Source organism: Triticum aestivum, chromosome 2A, assembly GCF_018294505.1.
Source record: "Triticum aestivum cultivar Chinese Spring chromosome 2A, IWGSC CS RefSeq v2.1, whole genome shotgun sequence".
Taxonomy (NCBI): Eukaryota; Viridiplantae; Streptophyta; class Magnoliopsida; order Poales; family Poaceae; genus Triticum; species Triticum aestivum.
In genome coordinates this window covers 675877389-675894269 of record NC_057797.1, presented here as the reverse complement: position 1 = coordinate 675894269, position 16881 = coordinate 675877389, and the positions used below count along the sequence as shown (strand labels likewise).

At 42.4% G+C, this 16881-nt stretch overlaps 1 protein-coding gene across 1 annotated transcript; it reads left to right on the top strand.

The window, feature by feature from the left end:
• The first annotated feature begins 2307 nt into the window (after positions 1–2307).
• Positions 2308–3697, top strand: LOC123185880 (ethylene-responsive transcription factor ERF039-like). The gene has a single exon (XM_044597693.1). The coding sequence runs from the start codon at positions 2504–2506 to the stop codon at positions 3230–3232; it is 729 nt and encodes a 242-aa protein (XP_044453628.1). The 5' UTR covers positions 2308–2503; the 3' UTR covers positions 3233–3697.
• The last annotated feature ends 13184 nt before the right edge of the window (positions 3698–16881 follow it).

The window sequence follows — 16881 nt, the reverse complement described above, 5'->3', positions numbered from 1 at the left end:
AGATAGAGCTCTGTAGCTTGGTCGCACGTTTGGATGTAGCTAGCCCTGGATCTGCCAAGACAATTGTGGAGGAGGATCTCAGGAGCAAAAGAAAAAATAGTGGCATCACAGGAAAGGCGTTCACGGCTGCTTGATGGATGCTCATCAGTCTCTTGGGTTATTTTTATGGCATATGCCTTGTTTTCGTGGATTTGGAGATGCACGTGCTCTTCGGCCGAGGTTCATTTGTTGAGGATTTCTTTGTGATGTAGTAGTGTGGGGGTTGGTGGTCGTTATAGGTTGGGTTAGGTTGTGGGGCTGATCGTGTGCTTATGGGTTTGCGTGCTTTGTGAGTAGTCCACATGTGGTTGGTTTGTATCGGTTTTTATCCGATTTTTTCGTTAATTAAATGGAAAATTCTCTTCTACTTAATCAATCGATGAGGCAAATATTTTGCCTCCGTTTCAAAAAAAATGGCATGCCATCCTATATATAAATCTGTTCTTTTGTTATCCTTGCATTTTAGAAATCCTACGAGTCAAAGAGGCCCTGAAATGTGTCCCACTGATCTCAACTGACAGTCTTCACACCGCCGAGGTGCCAGGTTCCTTGCGTGTTGCTGGTGGTCGTCGTCGTGGCTTTTGGAGGACGCGCGTGGTGGGACACGGAGCAGCAGGAAGGTCAAGTTGGAACTGAAGCAAGACCCATATGAAGCTAGCTCCCCGCCGTCAACAAAAGGTGACTACTACGATACTATAAGAAAAGAACGATCTTTGGTTGTAATTATGCCGTAGATGCTTATATAATTATGTTTTCATTCAGTTTTCCATTGCCGCGTCCATCCATCGGAGTGATTCCTCATGCGCGCTCTGCGTATTAGGTGATGCTAACTGATCAACGTATAGATTTCGTGCAAAGTTTCCGTTGATGCTCGATAGCGTGTGCTTTTGACCAAGTTAACGTGTTAGAGTTCCAACTGCGGCCTTCGTACGGGCGATATCGCTTAATTAAGATTCAGAGTTTTCCCATGATTAAGATGCAAAGTTACTCCACTGCTCCCTCTAAGTGATTTAAACGCTCTTATATTTGTTTACAGAGAGTAGAAACAAAGCACTTCTCTTTTTTTGTGTGTATGGGGGAGTAACAAATCACTTGTTGTTATGCACAGGGCCTTCTCTAGTATATGTCTCCATCAAAACACTCACCCAGAGTTGCTCAAGTATAGACACAGAAACATATACATACTCCTACAATATCATGGCTGTTCATGTAACCAAATTGTTCTTTTTTTCTTTTGGAAAAGGCTAAATGAAAGGTTGAGCTCAGAGAACGAAACGATAGTTTATTCCGGGCTTTTGTTCGGAGGATTTCTGGTTGTTAGATTAGATGCATGGCAACTTAAGAAACCACGTAAAGCTCCCAAAGTGTGATCAAAGGAAACACTCGAATCTCAAAAGCGCGCCACGAGCTCGCCCAATTAGGTTTTCTTTATGCCCCCACGCTGGAATACCGCAGCGTTTCTCTTAGATTATTCCTCCAGATAACATTATGGAGGGAGAGCCGCATTATTTATAACGCAGATATATCATGAACAAGATAGAAAAACACGGCCGGGCAGCTGCGAGCGCTTTACTTTACTTTGCTTTGCTTTGCATTATGTACGTTTTCTCAATGCATATCATTCCATCTTTTCCCCTCTAACGAACCCATTTTGCTCTGACATCTGCCATCTGCCTTGCCCTTGTGCTAGTTGACAAGGCACTCGTTCGCATTATTGAACTCTACGCATTAATTAATCTCTTTGTAATATATACTAAGCAAGAACAGGATCGATCGAAATCTTTTGGATCTACGAGCAACGATCACATGCATTTTTAATACTTGGCACGAGGCCTATTTGGTGGGGTGGCTTTAGGGAGAGACAGGCAGACAGGTGCCTGCGCGGGGAGATTTTCCCGCCGCTTTAATCATTAGTCTACTCGCGCTCGATCGTCCTGCTCCTACCAATGAAAGGGAATACTGCTACACCAAAACACGCACACACATTTTGCACAACGGAAAGCCCCTCCATTTCCATGGGGTGGTAGTAGTAGGAGGCGAGGAATGATAAAGAATGCATGTACCAGCAGCGTGATGGCCCTCCGGCCCTGTAGTCGCTATTGACCATCGGCGATCGAGAAACAAACGCGTAGGCACACGCGCGCAACATGCGCTGATGCTCGCTCGTAGCCTGTTGTAGTATTCTGCATGTCATTCACATTTCGTCGGGGACACAAAAACTAATGCGCCCCCGGCGATCCTGCTTCCACATTGACTTCCGGCGAGGGCAGGGAGGTCCGTACGGGCGCGGCGACTATATGAGCGCTGCCTCGCGCATCGCACTCATCATCAACACACCCAACTCGCTCCATCACCTCTAACTTCTATCAAGGTTTAGCAACAAGCTATAGCTGAGCACGTAGCTCGTAATCGTCCAGCTTGGTCGCCGCCGCCGCCACCACTTGTCAGTTGTCACGTCGATCAAATGGAGCACGAGCAGGTGCTAGTTGTGCCTCAGGTGTCCGGTAATAGCAGCTGCTGCACCTGCAGCAACACGAGCTCCGGCTCCCTGAACGCGTCGTCGCCGAGCTCCGACGACAGCAGCGCCGTCGCCGCCGGCAAGAAGCGGCCGCGCAGGGACCTGAAGCACCCGACGTACCGCGGCGTGCGCATGCGCACCTGGGGCAAGTGGGTGTCCGAGATCAGGGAGCCCCGCAAGAAGTCCCGCATCTGGCTCGGCACCTTCGACACCGCCGAGATGGCCGCGCGCGCGCACGACGTCGCCGCCATCGCCATCAAGGGCCGCGCCGCGCACCTCAACTTCCCGGACCTCGCGCACGAGCTGCCGCGCGCCGCGTCCGCCGCGCCCAAGGACGTGCAGGCCGCCGCCGCGCTCGCCGCGGCCACGCCGTCGACCCTCGACGCGCTCTCGCCCGACAGCATTGCTGCGAAGGAGCAGCAGGAGGAGGCGGTTGAGGAGGTTTCGGAGCCGGCAGCGCCCGAGCAGGCATCGTCGCCGGATTGTTCGTTGATCGAGAATGCAGGACCCGAATATGGTGGCATTGGGCTCGACTACGCGTTTCTCGACGTGCCGGACTTCCTCCTTGAGTTCGGGCTCGCGTCGCCGGAGCCACCGTCCTACTGCGGTTCGCCGTGGGACGACGTCGACGACAGTCTCTTCTTCGGGGAACCGTTGCTGCTCTGGGAGCACTGACGATCGACGATACAACCGGCCGGATGCATGCATGGACGAGATTCTTTTGCTGGATCTTCGTCGATATGCATGCTAGTGTTACTACCTACTAACCTCGTGGATCGACACTAACATCTTCGCTAAAAATCGAACCGATTCGTTTAATTTGTCACTTTACAGGTCAAATAAAATTGATGCCGCTTTAGGAAGCGATATCATATCATGCGGTTGCGGTCAAGGTTTCAAGACCTGACTGCAACTTTGATCTCCCGCTTTAATCTTTTTCCAGCTGAGGTGAGGTTCAGCTTGTAATAGAGGAGTACAAACAATGGGTGCATTAGCTAGCTAGCCTGCTGCCAGTTCTTTTTGCCCTGCAGCTCGAGTCCGAGCAGCAGGGTTTTTTCTGGCAGCTAGTAGCAGTCTTTCTGCACGTGTAAGATCCGTTTTCCCATCTTCCATTGGGTGTAAATCAGAGTATTTTTCTTCCCGGAATTCCTGGCTTTTGCCTGCATTTTGCGTGCTGTTCTTACTATTAAATCTCCTGAAGAAAGGCCAGCTCGATCGGTCTCCACACACAGTACTAGTAGCGTATGAAGCAACGTCTAACAGTAAGAGCACGATGTATGTATGCGCTCAACTTTTGCTGATGCAGAATTGCGACGGACGCAAACGCGATCATGCGTGCAGCGCATGGGGGATTATTTTACGATGATCGGGGCTACCCACCGTTCTGTCTCTTCTTGTCCTCAGGCTGAGCACTATATGTACAGTATGTTCGTCCCATTTTGTTGGGCCCTCGGGAGGGACGTATAAGCAATTGATTGATGCACGAGTTACCGGCCCACTACAACAACACTATCAATACTTTTTTGTTTGAGAAAAATACTACGCTGCTTGCATGATTGCAGCCGTCCCGAGAAACTAGTCTTAGTATAGCATACGGTTGTGGTTGGTGTATGTCTCTGGCCGGTGTGGTTAGTGGCATAGTATTTTTCGTATATGCATGTGGGACGTACGTACGCGCGGCAAAACTATATAGCAATGTATCCATACGCCGGCGTATGCGGTTAGGTACGAACTACGATCGACGATGGAGCCACGCATCCATGCACATGCCGTCTACGCAGTCGTGTGGCTCGTGTCAATTCTTAGTTAAGTACTTAAGTTACTCCGGCCATGACGTCGCCTTTCTGCCAGTTTCTTATGGGCGTGCGACAGTTTGGGAGCATGTGGAGGATTCCAGCCAAGCTTCCGTGCATGCTTCGCGGGATGAGAGCTGTTGTTTACCGATTGGTTGCGATCTGTCCGGGAGTGCCGTTTTTGGACCTACGCGCCGCACGCCACGGCAATGGCGCCTTGTGTATGTGCGAAGCTCGTGCCGTCATGTGGGTATATTATTGACTTAACATGCCGGATGCATTAGTTAATCTGCCCAATTATTGGCCCGGTACTGCGTTCAACTCAACTCCACGCACGCCATGGCAACGGCAGATTGGCAGCTTGCTTGCTGCTCCATTAGTTAAGCATTTTGTACTATGATTAAGTTGGTCGATTTGGTGCCTGTCAAGAGACTAGTGGAAGCGTTCCCCGGCATTATTGGGAGGTCTCAGTGTCCCAAGTGGACGCAAGTGTGGCACTTTAGTGTACTACTGTTTACAATGGAATCAGGTAATTACCACACACACGCAAAAGAGTGTACTAGTGTGGTGTAGGGGACAGTGGGGCATGGATGAGAGTAAATGAGGAAGTTGCCTCAATTATGGATTCCTGTCCATTAGTGTGGCTGCTCCGACGTTGCCACCGCCGGCAAGTTCACAACAATTATTGTCAGAAAAGCAGCTCAGCTAGGGAGGGAATCGGCATCCTTGTGCACCCGCTGCTGATCTATAGTGGTAATAGGCGGAGGCATTTGCGATCGGCCGGCCCTACAACTGCTCACATACAATAATGGGCAACGTCCAATGAGCCCTCCGATTATTCCGCGGACGAACGACGTGGTCCAGACCCGGTTGTTGTTCTGGTAGTAGTACCCTATATTCCTCGCACACGCGCCCGAAACCAAAACGGTCTGCCCTACGCACAGGGCGATCCTGGCGCCGAAACAATACAGGAATTTGCCGACCTTCACTGTGGCTGCGTACCATGGAGCTCGAGGGAGGAGATGAGATGCTTGCTGGCCTTTATTCCAAAGACTATGTACGTACTGCTACTGCTACCTCGGCCGGCCGGCCGGCAGCATCTGGTGATGAGACCGCACGCTTTTGAGGCCATCACTGCCGCTTCTCTACCTAACGTAGATGAAATGAAGTGGGTGCTTTGCCGCGTCACCACGAGCGATGCCACCGCGGGCAGCGGGAATCCGAGGCGGCGTGTGCCGGCAAGGGTTACTGTGGGCACGATGATCGCATGCGAGGGGGGGTCGTCGGGTGTAGCGGCATGGATCGGTCGCTCATGGACATCGTGCACGAAGAGGAGGGCGAGAGAAGAATGTGGTGTAGGGGTGATGCATCGGTGAATCGCGAGCTAGTCATGCTAGGACCCCCATCGTTGAGCCTATTACGGATGAATGAACCTGCACGTTGCTATTTCGATGATAAGGTACGTTGTCATCAGTGGGTTCTTGACTCTGATTGTAGCCGCTGATCGTAGCTGCCGTAACAGTGTGCTGAGCTAGGCAGACACATGGTACGGCCTCGACGGGCGCAGGGTGGTTGGGAAATGCGTGTGAAACATGCACGAGTCGCGCGGTGTGAGTTTCTATCCGCTTCTTTGCTTCTTGGTCGCACCGTCTCGGCTAACCTAATATTCGCATTTCTTAAGATCAAACGATTCAGTTTTTTTCGTGAAAAGGTGAACGTTGCCTTTCTTATCCACTTGTCTCGACGGGAAGTTTCTTTTTACATGATTCTCTTTTTTTAGGTGTTTTTGCATGGTTCTCGAGAGAAAGAAAGATGGCTGTTGCCGAAGGTTGGTCTCACGGCCTCTTCCAACCCCGTACCGCGTCACAAAAAAACCCACCTAAGGTTGCACGCGCAAGTTACACGCCAGAGCCACATATCTCGCTTACAGCAAGATGGAAGCAGCTCTCGCGGCAGACTCAGCACGAGCGGCCCGGCCATTACCGCAAATTTCCTTGCCGTAGATCCCGTTTCCTTTGGGATTTTTTTTTCGTTTTACTTTTTTCTTTCTTTTTTGTTTTCTCACCAGTTCCTTCATGTTTTTATGACTTTCGTTTTCTTCGTTTTCACACGTTTTCTTAGTTTCTTCTCGGTTTCCATTGGATTTTCCTTTTATTTTTGTTTCTTTGTTTTTCATGGTGTTCCCTGTTTTTTTTTTATTTTCTTCGGGTTTCTTTGTTTCGTTCTTTGCTTTTCAGTGAACTTTTTTGGTATAATTCATTTTTATTTATTTTTTCACCGGTTTTTTGGTTTCTTTAGTTTTAAGTCTGTGTCTTTATGGTTTTCATTGTTTTTCTTCGTCTTTAGAACATTCTTTATTGACTTCTTCCGCTTTGTTGTTTGTATTTTTGGCTTAGTCTTTCTTTGTCCATTTTTCATGTACAAGTGAAACATCATGGTCAGACAAATTTAATATTTTTAACATACAGAATTCACAAATTTTATAAATAAAATTTTCTGATATCTACAGCTTTTGTACACATTAAGAACATTTTCATACATGTTTAACATTTTCTTAAGACGTGATTAGAATTTTCAAACAAAATGATTTTTTTCAAATACATGTTTGATGTCTACTTTTTTCATAAACATGGCTAATTTTTCATTCGCGTCTAAAACATTTAATTCATATACATTTAACATTTTCTAAATACATGATTACATTTTTTATAGTATCATATACATTTTTCTAAAACTCGTGACATTTCTAAAATGTCAAAAACGTTAGTTTTGTATGCTACCAATATTTTTCATATAGATATGAAACATTTACTTCATATATGATAACATTTATCAAATCTTTTATTAACATTTTAATAATATCTAATACATTCTTTAAACAGGTAGAATTTTCAAAATGTCACAACTGTTTTAATATGCTGTCAAAAATTTATTTAATTAAGCTAACATATGTTTTACATTGTTTTATCATCTTTGAAATTCATGGTTTTATTTTTTATTTATATTTTAGAATATATGTATTCACAATATGTTAGAAAATAAGTATAAGATAAAATATAAAAAATAAAGGAAATAACAAAAGTATAGACGACCTGAACAGCAAACCTACCCGGGCCGGCCCATATTCAACCTCGCATTGAGCGACGTATAGGCGCCGCCCATTTATAGGGCATTTCGTACATGGCGCCCACACAACCTTCCAAACGGGCCTGCCAATATAACGACATACTACATACTCACTTTCTGTTGTCTAAAAAAAACATACTCGCTTTCTTCATCACGCAAGGTTTGAGGGTAAGTTTTCTGTTTTTCTTTCCGTTTTTTGTTTGATTTTTCATTTTTTTCCTGATTTATTTTTCATTTTTCTTTTAAATTTAATGAATTTTCTGAAAGCAAACAATTTTCAATTTTGTATTTTTTTACAGTTTCATGAAGTATTTTTTACTTCATGAACTTTTGGAATTTACGATTTTTTACTGAATACAAACACTTTTTGTCTTTTTGAATTCGCAAACCTTTTTCGATATGATGGACTTTTTTGGATTCATGAACTTTTTAAAAACAAAATAACAGTAGATGGTTTTTTCATCTAAACTATCAGCCGTCGATGAAAATAAACTAACAAACCTGAGGTAGTGAGTGGGATCTACAATGGTCTGCCCAGATGGACTCCTTTCAGGCGCGAGCTTCCAGTTGGGGCGCTATAAGCGCTGGTTACGAGCTCACAAGCTCAACAACCTTTTATTGTTAACACCTAAGAACTCTTTATGTTTTTGGGATAGGAAGCACAACAACAACCTTGTCTATGTGCACGAGGTGCAATGCACCTTGTGCACCCAACTCCTGTATGAAGCTTTACAAAAATTTGAAGAAAAAAACTGACAATAAATTGGCACAATGACCTAATATAAATATATTATCATAAAATTTCAAATCAAAACCCAAAACATAGTTATATATATGAAATGATGGACAGCACTACATCGTAGTGTCGCACGGATCCCTTCTCATGCATCAATTCATTCCCTTCTTTCTTTGAAATGACTTGCCTGCTCTGTAAAGGTTCTCACATTCATGTTCCGAACTGATCAAATGATCCTTGCTCTTGCCCGCATTTCTAAGGACAACAACGGAAAAAACAACTAAACGAGCCCTTCTTCGTAGCTTGTTGGTTGCTCTTTCAACAGAAGAAAACAAATCATGGGAGTCATAGGCCATGATGCTCAAGACTTTACCAGTTTTAGAGTATTTAAACGTGACTTTCACCGGGTTTTAATATTTCTCATATATTTCTAACACCAATTTTTTCAGAGAGAATAAAACTCTTTTTCATTTGTTGCGTAGGAAAATAAATTTTTGGAAGGAAACCGATCAATATCTCATCAAATAGAGATAAAATGAGCAACTTTCATTTTGGGCAAATCTCCATCTGCTCTTCCAGATCGCAAAACGGCATCTGCTACAAGCACAACCGCTCGTACTAGTGGTCGTCCCTGGCGCCGATGGCCTCCCCTCATCTACAGCAACAACTTCCTAGAAGGGGAACACAACATCGCAGAGACCGAGCTACCGCCACACCATTCAGAATAGAGTGAGATCCAAAGAAGAAGAAGCGCCAGTGATTCTTCCGTGTCATTTTCCATTCATCGCATCATCATCATAGGGAGTGAGTAAGACCAAGGTGTATAAATCTATTCATGCTCAAGACAATATTGAGACTTGTTTAATCGTTCATCTTGTTGTGGATCTTCACGGCATTATTGATATTGTTTCTATTGAATGATTCTCCGAGATTTTTGGTGATTCTTCCCCCTCATTAGTAATTTCTCTTATACAAGGTAGATGTGGGCGATTGGTAAGATTAATTTATGCCTATTTATATGTCGTTATTCGTGCTTATAGTTTTATGGGTTTTTGTAATTTTTTATTTTGCAGTGAACGTAATGTGCGTTGTCCAATTTAAGCGTCGAAGTAGGACTATATAGGAAAATGGAATCATGCGTGGAGGAGTTCTATTAATTTATGTTAGCGTTGTATTTTTCTCCGATCTATGTGCTTGGTTTGGCCAACTAGATTGATTTATCTTGCAATGAGAGAGGTGCTTTGTGATGGGTTTGATCTTGCGGTGCTTAATCCTAGTGACAGAAAGGGACATGACACGTGTTTGTATCGTTGTCATTAAGGATAAAACAATGGGGTTTATTCATATTGATTGGATTTACTTTGTCTACACCATGTCATCTTGATTAAGTCCGTTCTTTATGAATTTAAAACTCTAGTTGCATGTCGGATAGCGGACAATGTGTGGAGTAATAGTAGTAGATGCAGGCAAGAGTCGGTCTACTTGTCTCGGACGTGATACCTATATACATGATCATTGCTTTGGATATCGTTATGATTGTTGATAAACCACAAATATAGGGGATCAATTGTAGCATTTCTTGATAAGTAAGAGTGTTGAACCCAATGAGGGGCTAAAGGTAGAACTAATATTCCCTCAAGTTCTATCGACCACCGATACAACTCTACGCACACTTTACGCTTGCTTTACCTAGAACAAGTATGAACCTAGAAGTACTTTGTAGTTATAAAGGGATAGGTTTGCAATATAATAACGAATACGTAGATAAAAGCTAGGGGCTGTTTAGATAAAAAACAATTAAGTTAGTTTTAGTAGAGAGCTTTTTGTCATAAGAAAGTTATTTTTTCCTAGGCAATCGATAACTAGACCGATAATCATTATTGCAATTTTATATGAGGGAGAAGCATGAGCTAACATACTTTCTCTACTTGGATCATATGCACTTATGATTGGAACTCTAGAAGCATCCGCAACTATCAAAGATCATTAAGGTAAAACCCAACCATAGCATTAAAGTATCAAGTCCTCTTTACTCCCATACGCAACAACCTACTTACTCATGTTTGTGCGTCTGTCACTCATGCCACCCACCATAAGTGAATCATGAACATATTGCAACACCCTACAGCGGGGATCCCTCACGCTTGTGCGACACGGAGATCACCATATGACTACACCAATAATAAGACATATAACTCAAACCAATCATGATCATCAATCAACCCATAGGACAAAACGGATCTACTCAAACATAATAGGATAGCCACACATCATTGGATAATAATATATAGCGTTGAGTATCTTGTTTAAGTAGAGCTTACAACGGGTAAAAGAGAGGTTACACCTCTTCATAGAGGGGGAGAGAGTTGGTGATGACGGTGGCGAAGTTGTTGGTGTAGATCACCGTCATGATGATGGCCCCGGCGGCATTCCGGCGCCACCGGGAGAGAGGGGGAGAGAGCCTCCTCCTTCTTCTTCTTCTTCATTGGCCTCCCCCTAGATGGGAGGAGGGTTTCCCCTCTGGTCCATGGCCTCCATGGTGGCGGAGGGGCAGGAGCCCCTCCGATATTGGATCTATCTCTTTGTTTCGTGTTTTTGGCCTTTCACCATTTCTTAAATATCCGGAGACCCGTAACTTCGATTGGACTGGAATTTTAACATGTTTTTTATCCGGATATAAGCTTCCTTGCGGCCGAAGGACACCTCCAGTCGACCTACGGGGTGGCCACAAGCCCGCCAGGCGCGCCTTGGGTAGGGTGGCGCCCCCCTTGAGCTTGTGGGCCACTCGGGCATCGTCTTGCGTTGATTCCGCTTCCCAAAAATCACATATATTCCAAAAAAAATCTCCGTAAATTTTTATCGCGTTTGGATTCCATTTTGCTTGGATTTTCTGCGAAACAAAAAATATGCAACAAACAGGAACTGACACTCGGCACTTGATCAATATGTTAGTCCCAAAACATGATATAAAATGTTGCCAAAAGTATATGAAAGTTGTAGAATATTGGCATGAAACAATCAAAAATTATAGATAAGACAGAGACATATCAGCATCCCCAAGCTTAATTCATGCTCGTCCTCGAGTAGGTAGATGATAAAAAAGATAATTTTTGATGTGGAATGCTACGTAGCATAATCATGATTATATAATCTAATCATGGCATGAATATTAAGACACGAGTGATTCAAAACAATAGTCTATCAATTTGACATCAAAAGAATAATACAAGACATGTATGTAGTGCATCATTGCCTTTCAGAATAATGGAGCTAAAGGAAATAACCTCTGCACTTAATTGTGGTAAGCATGGCACACTCAGTCTTCCCTGTACAAAGTATAAATCATGAGCACCTTGGTGTCAAACCAGGCAATTGGATCATACTTCTAACGCGCTTCAGCATTTTCAACTTCACTCAATACATTAGCGTGAGTCATGGATATAGCACTATTGGTGAAATAGAATGTGGTGGTAGGGACCAATAGGAGAAGAAAGAAAGTCTCGCATCTGAAAGGACCATGATGTCGCCTAGAGGGGGGGGTGAATAGGCATTTTAAAATCTTTTACGGATTTGGCTATATCTTGATGCGGAAATAAACTAAGCGGATACTTTTCAAGCACAAATCCTAAATATACTAGGCTCAACTAAGTGCACCAACATCTTATTCTAAATAAGATGAGCACAACAAGGATACTCGTAAGCACAGGTAAGTTACACAAACTTACTCAAGATATCACACAATATGGAAATGAAAGATACAAGATAGTAATTCACACTAAGCACAAAATAGAATAGTAGTAGCAAGTATGAATTGCAAACTAGAAAGTGTTGGCCTAAATAATCTCTATGATATGGTAACCAACACAAAATAATGAGGAAAATAAGGATACTACCAAGCACAAGTAAGTTACACAGACTTACTTGAGCAATATCACAATATATGGGAGTGAATGACACAAGTTAACAATTCACACTAATCACAAGATATATCAATGGTAGCAAGTATGAATTGTGCATGTAAAGTGTAGGCCTAATTAATCTCTACAAGGAAATGGCCACCACAATATAATGAGGACAACAATATATAGTGAATGCACAGTCGAGTGACCAAAGTAAACCACAAGTAAGGAGAAAGGGGTAGGGATAACCGAAGTCACGGAGACAAGGATGTATCCCGATGTTCACTTCATTGGAGGGAAGCTAGTCACCGTTGGAGGGATGGTGTTACCACAAAGGCACACCAACATCACGAAGGCTCACCCTATTCTCCTTGAGATATCACCACGAAGGCGATTCCCAACCACTAGTGGTAGACCTTGAGGCGGCCTCCAAACCTTCACAAACTTTCCGGGGGACAAATTACAAGCTGATTCCTCACCGGAGTACTCCTACCGCCTAGGAGTCTCCAACCTCCAAGAGTAACAAGACCAAGGGGGAAATGCTCAAGACTTGCTCAAATCACGACTTGTTTTGGTCACAAGAGGGAGAGGCAGAGGATCTATCTTTTGATTTGAAAAACTCTCAAGAACACTCACTAATCTCTCCGGGATCTAAGATTTGGTGTAGGAGAAGTGAGAGGGAGCCACTTGTGTTCTTGGTGCGATTTAGATGAAGTGGTCAACCCTCTCCCGGAGTGGGAGAGGGATATTTATACCCCCAAGAAAATAGAGTCATTTCCCGCAGTTGTTGACCTGCCCGGATGATCTGGACGCATACCGGGATGATCCGAGCAATGCCCGGATGTCCGGGAAGGTTAATATACAATGTGGTGAAGTAGATACCCGGATGTCCGAGACACAGCCGGATGATCCGGGTGGGTAGCCGGATGATCCAGCAAGCAAAATGAGCTATTGTGATGAATTTATGAATAACCCGGATGATCTGGGAGAGAACCCAGATGATCCGGCCAAACCAAACTGATGCAGCCCTGAAACTAAAACAGGCACAACTTTTACATCCGGACTCTGATTTTGATGATCTTGGGCTCGTTTTGAAGCTATGGAAAAAACCCAGGTCCTCACATAGAGAACCACCCAAGATCAACCAAAAACGAGGATGCAAAATATGAAAAGGTTTTATCATATATTTGGGTAACCTATTTGGATTTGGATTTTCTTTGGTATATAGGATAGGAGTGGAATTGTGTAGAGAAGATGTTGACTTGAGCAAATCTATCGCGAACCCCTTTAATCCCCTCTTAATAGTGCGGGATCCCTATAACTCAAGAATCATAAAAGAGCTACACTACATAGCTATCAAGAATCCATTCTTGAGTGTATGTGTTCCTTCGGTGGTCATCACTCCACAACACTAACGTCGAAGGAATACCTTTGACTCGAGCCTTTCGCTTGATCTTGAAGTTGAAGTTTCTCCTTGGCTCAAGTTGAATGGCAAGACATTGGTGAGGTCTTCAAGTAGCTCCCCCATACACAATGTGGGAAGCTTTGCTTTGTATTTATCTTCACTTGTCCATCATGTGATCATCCACACGCTTCAAGCATGTAATCCTTCGAGATAGTTATCTTGAACTTACCCTTGTCAACCATGATCATCAACACTTGATGTCATCCTCTCATAGACACTTGAAATCTCACTCTCTTGATGCGAGCCCATGAGAATCACCTAACCCTCAAAAACATAGACAACACATAGTATGGGTTAGTACACAAAGCGCAATTGACAAATTCTTATCATACCACAAGATCTCATGTGGCACATGATTTGCGCTTGTGTGTTGACCATCTTTGAATTCAATCTTCGATCTTCATCTTGGTCAACATTTATCTTTGCTCCATGATTAATCTTGATGCACAACTATATGTATATGTCATTCATTCTGAATCCATTCAATATCCTTCTTGCATCACCCATGGAACAAACCTTCCTATATAAATTGATGTCATTGTTTCTTCATAGGAATTGTTATTCATTATCAAGTCTCAATGCATATATTTTTGTTGATGGATTACATCCACCAATTCATCCAATATTATTCATGCATTGCAAATGGAACTTTCCTTCAAATGTATATCTCAATGCAAACATTAGTCCATTAGGATTGTCATTTAATTACCAAAACCATGCATGGGGACTACATGTACTTTCAATCTCCCCCATTTTGGTAATTGATGACAATCTCAACAAGAGGGTTTATATAATGAATTTTTAAACAAGCATGCAATTTATCTGAGGATAAATTGTATACTTGGGATGGTTGTACTACCATCAAGACGCTACAAAAGCATTTGATGATAGTACACCCATAGTATATAGAGCAAACTCCCCCACAATATATGCATGTGTGAATGAACTTGAATGTCATTGCAGATATTGGTTGACATAAACTAGGAGAAGATTTCTCTATATACAATACTCATCCATGCAATAAGAATATATAACAAGGGTAGATATGCATGAGTGACAACAATAACTACAAAAGATATTTATCTTAAACCCTCTAAACTTCTCCCCATTGGCAACAAATGCCAAAATGGAAGACAAAACATCTAGCAGACCAATATAGTATGAGTTCCTCCTTCATGTGTGCATATCACAAAATGTGAGTGAAAACAAATGCACATATTCAATGATGAACAATTAAATGAGCTTGGAATCTATAGAATGCAATCAGATACGAAGATATGAACTTTTTCATGTATAAAAATTTCTAAGTGGCCAATAATATTCATGATATTTATCCACAAAGAAACTCGTATACACAAAAAGAAAGGTTGCAATTGATAAGAACATGATATCCACAAGTGAATCCACTATTATACAACTTGAGCCTAGTCATAATAGCAAGGCACATGGCACAAAGCACATGGCACAAATTGATCTCATTTGCATAAAACAAAGTGAAGCAAGCAACCAAAAGATCCGATGGGCCAAAAGGATAGAAGAATATTACGATTTGGGTAAAGGAGTGTTCTAAGGAAAACAGAGAAGCTCCCCATGATTTGTGCACTATTTAGAATTTTTGTATTTGGATACAAGTGCACAAAATAGGATCATCACTCCCCCAAAATCAATAGGAACACAAAACAATTGCAAGCAAGCATAGATAAGAAAAGAAGCCTAGCGCTTGCAACAAGCATATGGTTGAGCAACATGTAAATGAGGCAACCTAAGAATAGGCACAACCAAAATGATGTGTGCGAGTCATGTCAAAGCACTTGAGAAGACTAATATAAGGATGAGAATTAAGAATCAACGTAGTCTTGAGTAAATGAGATACAAGGTGCCAGACATGTCCTTCCCACACACACGAAGTTAAGAAGGTCATACACACATCAAGCAAATGGGTTCACAAGCTCACTAATAGCAAATTAAAAATCAAAGCCTGTGACAACCCATGATGAAGATAGGAAATAATAGGCTTGTCAAGACAAGCACTAGGACAACAATCTTCATCGAACATGAGTGCACCAAGATGCAAAGAGGTAAGACACGCACTCATACAACAAATGCTTCTATGGAGCCACCAAAGATATAAAAATAGAATGAAACGGTGGACATGAAAGAATAGGGATATCAACTAGAGATGTAACTTCTCTCACGTGTATAAGATTCTAGGTAGATGCCAACCATGATGATATATATCCGCAAAGAAGGATGTACACATGAAATAGTTACAAAAGGAAAGAATAAGATATCCAAACGGGAGATATAAAATATACCAATTAGATCTTTGCTTGAAAGTATAGCACATGACTTAATATGATCTTATTGTATATTAATGAACTCCAAATACACAACCATCAAAGACATCACAACTAGCAACAAGAGATCATTGTTGGGATGCTTTGAGAAAGGAAACAAGTATAACAAGAACGAGTTAAGAAATTCATGCCATGATGCAACCTACACAAGGTTAAATGCAAGAAATGTATGCATGAAGTGGATACTTGTTACCGAGATAGCATTGGAATGATGTAGTAGGTAATGGTTCAAGCTTGGCTCTAATTTCCTCATAGTGCCACCACCTTCATGAATAAGCCAAGCACCCAATGCTTCTCAAATGTACCTAAAACAATTTAAGTACAATATGCTCCCCAAACTTATTGGGTCCGATGTAGTTAGCATAACTACAAAACATAGGGTAAAATCACTTAAATATGTGCATATCGATATGAATTTGAATTTCATGCACACTTATCTATTAAGAATTTGATGGATTTACCATATATATTGGATCAAATAAAGCAAACAAGGCATGTGAACTTACACATGGTCAATACGCATGCACAAGCCTACCAAAATCCAAGGAGATACAAGTTGGACAAATGAACACATAACCGTTAATACTTCCAATAACATCACTAGTCATTCATGTTGTCCAAAATGACTCAAAGTGACAAATCAACATATGATAGCACACAAAGTTCAACATATGAACGAAGGAAAACCAATGAGCATATAAGATATGCATTGCACACATACTCACGGGAATATCTCACTCAAGTAGATATAGGACACTATAAACAATGAGATAACAAACTACCATAACTCCATACAAACCAATAAGATGAACTCGATCAAAATGGTGTTTCCAGTTGTCATTCGGTGTAGAAACCAAATAAGTACATGATCATCTATACTAACACACGCATAATATGAGAGTTTAGAAATAAACATAGTGTTTGGATAGCATATTATTAACATTCCAA